General features: G+C 38.1%; 1 protein-coding gene across 1 annotated transcript; it reads left to right on the top strand.

Annotated features, from left to right (window-relative positions):
- The first annotated feature begins 1599 nt into the window (after positions 1-1599).
- On the top strand, positions 1600-4076 carry LOC112158720 (nuclear factor 7, brain). Its single transcript, XM_024292208.2, has 2 exons — positions 1600-2005; positions 2090-4076. Exons 1-2 carry the CDS (start codon positions 1742-1744, stop codon positions 3266-3268), a joined length of 1443 nt encoding a protein of 480 aa, XP_024147976.1. The 5' UTR covers positions 1600-1741; the 3' UTR covers positions 3269-4076.
- The last annotated feature ends 653 nt before the right edge of the window (positions 4077-4729 follow it).

Below are 4729 nucleotides of genomic sequence, written 5' to 3' on the forward strand. Positions count from 1 at the left end.
AACCAAGCAGCTAAAATCATGAGTAAGTTTCTTTGCAAACTATTCTATAGTCAGATGTTCAGGTGTTACTATTTGCAAATCAGTGAGTGAATGTCTGTTGAATATCCAACTAACTTCACCTCAGTAATCAGTGGAGTGGGATGGCAATGAAAAATATTTAATACCAGTTATATTTGTTTTATTTCTACAGTATCATTGTTGTGCCATTTCTATGGAATATATGAGTTAAAAAGTCTCAGTTAGCCTTCATAGCTGAGTGAACACCAGCACTAGATAGCTACGTTAGCTGTCAAAGATTCCACTGGTGTAGATAACAACACTGTAATAATATATTCTATTCCCTAAATAAAACCAATAAAAATGTTCAAACTTACTTGTGAAAGGTAATCCCCCGATCCCTGGCTTCAATAGTCCGCCGATTTGAGCAGGCATATGCCGCACAATGCTCAGGCATCTTGTGTTTGTCTTCTTTATTTTTGTTTGTCTTGGCGACAGGACGACCGGTCCAAGATGGCGGCCGCAATTCCTGCGCTCCAGCAGCCAATGCGGCATCTACTCTCCATATGATATCTATGGAGAAAAGAAAGGAGTTTTGAGGAGCGCTGAGAGTTAGATTTGAAAGAAATCCACCTGTATGTGTTTGCATACGCTGCTGTAGCTATCAGAACCCGTGAATAAACCGCACAAAATGTTCAGGAGTCTGCTGTTCATTTAAAGTGTGCAACAACATTGCAAAAAATCTTTTTCAAACAACTGAAAAAAATAGAGAGAGAACACTAAGACAATGGTGGAAACTAGTAGTGGGCGTATAATCTGAGTTTAAATACTAACAAAACCTCTGTAAGTACTGATAATACCGTGATGATATTGACACTTTCATCAATATTTTTCTTCAACGCATAATCTAATTTACTCACATAGTTCTTGCGAGTGCACGCGTTCTCTACCTCAGCCATCAGTCCACTCAGAATCACATCCCCCACCAGCTCTACCTTAGCAATGGCTCTTGCAACAAACTCACACTGCCCTGCAGGAAACAGGATATAGACAAAGTTTGACACTCAAAGCTTTACTAGCAGCTGAGATGTCATTCTGTAAAAAAAGGAAAGATCCTTTGACTGCATTAGAGAACTGGATCGAGTGAGTGTGACGACATTGAAAATAGTTTACTTCCAGCTCCAAACAAATTTAGACTCCTTTTCTTCACAACATGAACGCTGCCATGTTGGAGCCAGATAGTCAGTAAGCAGTGATTGTTTAGAGTCGGTCTAAGTCAACATTTCTATGACAACCAATCAGGAATGAGCTTGATGGAAGGCCACACACCTACCACTTGAAAGTGGGCAACACAAAATCAAAATCATCTAACAAATGTTTTGACTGTTCAGTGTGAGACCATCTACTTTTACTGAGACATCTGATTGGTCAATTTCTAACTCACATAACTTACAATAAAGAAAAAATATATGTAAAGAAAAGGTTATCGAACAAAAACTGTTATTGTGACAAACAGAATGTGCAATTCTGTTTATTTATCTGTAGAAATCTGTAGGACTTTGGCTTCTTGGAGCCAGCAGGTATTTTTATGTCGTGGCAGGAGGGAGAGGTCATCAGTCCAGTCCCCATAAACAGTCAAAGATCAGGAAGCTTAAAGGCAGGAGCTGGGTGTGACTTTCCAGTAAACAGAAAGCTTCAGTTTGACAGTACAGACTCCAGAAGCGCTTCAAGCTCAAAGGGAACAATGGCGTCTTCTTCTTACTCTGAAGATCTGACTTGCTCCGTGTGTCTGAGCCTTTTTACAGAGCCGGTGACTCTCTTCTGTGGACATTCTTTCTGCAGAGAATGTATCACCACTTTTCTGAGCTCACAGCGGTGCTGTCCACAGTGCAGGTCAGAAGTTTATATGGAGAAAACATCTCTGACTACCAACCACGCCCTGAAGAGTCTCGCTGAAAGAACCAAAGAGATCGAGAGGATCAAGAAAGAATCTGGGACTGACAGTCAGGTAATTGTTCACTATTTTTTTTATGTTTTCAGCAACTATGCAGTGAAGTTTGCTGAAATGACATCCTTTTATTTGGTTTCAAAGGTCAATGAATGGTTGTGCTCTGAGCATGAAGAAAAGCTGAAGCTCTTCTGCGTCACGGATCAGCAGTTTGTTTGCCTCATATGCAGAGACGGAGAGAAACACGAAGGACACAAGTTCAAGCCAGTGAAAGAAGCAGCTGAGTCTCTGAAGAAGGAGTTTCAGGTTTTTCTGCAAACGGTTTCTGCTGAAATATCTGCTGCAGAGAAAAGAGCCAAAACACAAAATGAAGAAATCACCAAAACTAAAGAGAAATCTCAGAAGCTGATAAGTCAAATCAGCTGCCAGTTTCAGGAGATGCACAAGTTCTTATGGAAGAGAGAAGCTGAGATAAAGAATGAGCTGAAACTGAAAGAGAATGAAGAAGTTGAGAAAATGAACAAAAGTGCCAATAAAATAGAAAGAGTTTTGTCAAGTAACAAAAAAATAGAGGAGAAGATGAAATCTGCTCTGGAAATAACTAACTCTGAGAGATTTCTGAAAATGTATACTAAGGAAAACTCTGTGGTAAAAACAAAAACTTATTTTCAACAGAAAGCTGAAAAACTCCCGGTGATAAACTCCTGTCTGTCCATGGGTGTGTATGAAAGCCACCTGCAGTTCTTTGTGTGGAAAGAGATGCTTCAGGTCATCCAACCAAAACCAGAACAACTGTCTCTGTCATGTCAAAGTCCAGATGGGATTGTTTCTGATGATGGACGAAGTGTCCGCTCTGCATGTCAACAATGCAAGACTTATCAGAAACAACTATCTAACCCTAATAGCCGTTACCATTGTGGTCATCAAATACGGAGAGTATACAATATCCCAACAACTGGAAACAATACACAACCACCAACTGCACTCAGCTACAATAAGTTCACCACAGGCCAGCATTACTGGGAGGTCGATGTTGGACAGATGAATTCCTGGAAGCTGGGCCTCCAATATTATTTCATGAGCTGTAATGGTGGTAGATACACTATTTCCAAAAACAATCTCAAGAAAAATGCAACATTTACAGGAAACATTAAGAAATTAGGAATTTATCTGAACTGCTTCACAAAGGAGCTTTCTTTTTATGATGCAGACAGCATGCAGCTCATAGAGACCATAACCTACCAACTCCCAGACCCAGTGGCTGCATATTTTCATATACAGAATAAGGAGGATCAGTTTCCTCTGACCGTGTGCTGGTACTGAACAGGGATCTGATAGAAATGAATCCTCTGAATCCTGCAGGGATTTTGTTTTGCTTGAACTTGTGACAGAAACAGTTTGGATATAGAAGCTTCTTCTCTCAAGTCTTGATAGTTCATAAAAACAAGTTATTATTTTGTTAAATCAGTAGATTGTGGAAATGGCGAGAAATTGGACAACTTTCAAAATGGTTATGATGTTCGGTATAGAAAAATTGTAAATAACTGAAATACAATAGAACAGAACTTATTAATCTCATAGAAGAGAAATGTACCAAGTATTCAAATAGTTTTGAGTAAAACTTCAATGAGAAGAGACAAAAAACTTGTTGAACTGTACATAATATATATACATATACTGGATATAAGGTAATGTAATATAGTACTCGTCTTTTTGACTATCTTGGTGATTTACTGGAATTACTTTTTTGATCTTATTCATTCTTTTTTTGCAATTGTTTTAAGAAATATTTTACATTTGTGTTCTTTATTTGTATTTGAATAGCTTGCCAATTGTACATACTTGAATGCAATTTGTAGCCACACTTTATTTGTCATAGATGTTCAACTATAAACCACCTGTGAAACATATTTGTCTCAAACCTAAAAATAGTAACATCTTCTGAATATCCTGAAATATAAAAACTGTATCTATATAATATTTTGTAAAAAAGAACTGTTTTGGTTTCCTTTTTTTAAAATTTACATTTTGTGGTATTGAATGCATGATTTGTGTTGTGTCTCAATTTTTCATAAATTGTTCAAAAACAATAATACAACATATTATTCTAATAAAGTGAAAATATTCCTTGGACATGTTTGGATTTTTGTGTCCTCTTATAAAAATACAACTTTACGATGAAGCAGATGTTGACACTTTTCCATTTACAGATTGAAATGAGCATTACATTTGTCATTAACCATTGTTTTTACTTTAAATTATGCATAAAATACATCTTTCCAACTCTGTAAGATGATGGTGGATTCTTATCTACTGCATCTTTGACGATAGTCATCAGTGGAATCTGTACTTCTCACAGATGAATGTCCTCTAAGCTGCTTTCCTAATTTTGGCTTCTTTGGCTTTGCAGATGCCCTGTGTGACAGTAAAGCCTTAGTCACAGCTGCCATTATGGCGGATATGGGCTGTCTGTGGGTGAAAACCTACGGTGACAGAAATTGCATGGTCCTAGTCGTAGACCACTCGGTGAACCAATCAAGCAAAAATGTTCATGGATCTTTTTTGGCATGCTGCCGTCGACGGGTCATAGCGAACACTTCTGCAACATGCAAGGGTAAATAAGGGTAAAGAAACTGGCTCAAAGCTTTAGAGCTGGGAACCTTTAATATTGCCCTTTCATTTTTCTTTCACTGCTAACATCAGCTTGTGGCTGTGAGGGGCTGTAAGCTAGAGGGAGAGAATGTAAACAAAGAAATCATGGAAATCGAGAGGATGCATGCTAAC

Source organism: Oryzias melastigma, linkage group LG7 (genome assembly GCF_002922805.2).
Source record: "Oryzias melastigma strain HK-1 linkage group LG7, ASM292280v2, whole genome shotgun sequence".
NCBI classification, from domain to species: Eukaryota; Metazoa; Chordata; class Actinopteri; order Beloniformes; family Adrianichthyidae; genus Oryzias; species Oryzias melastigma.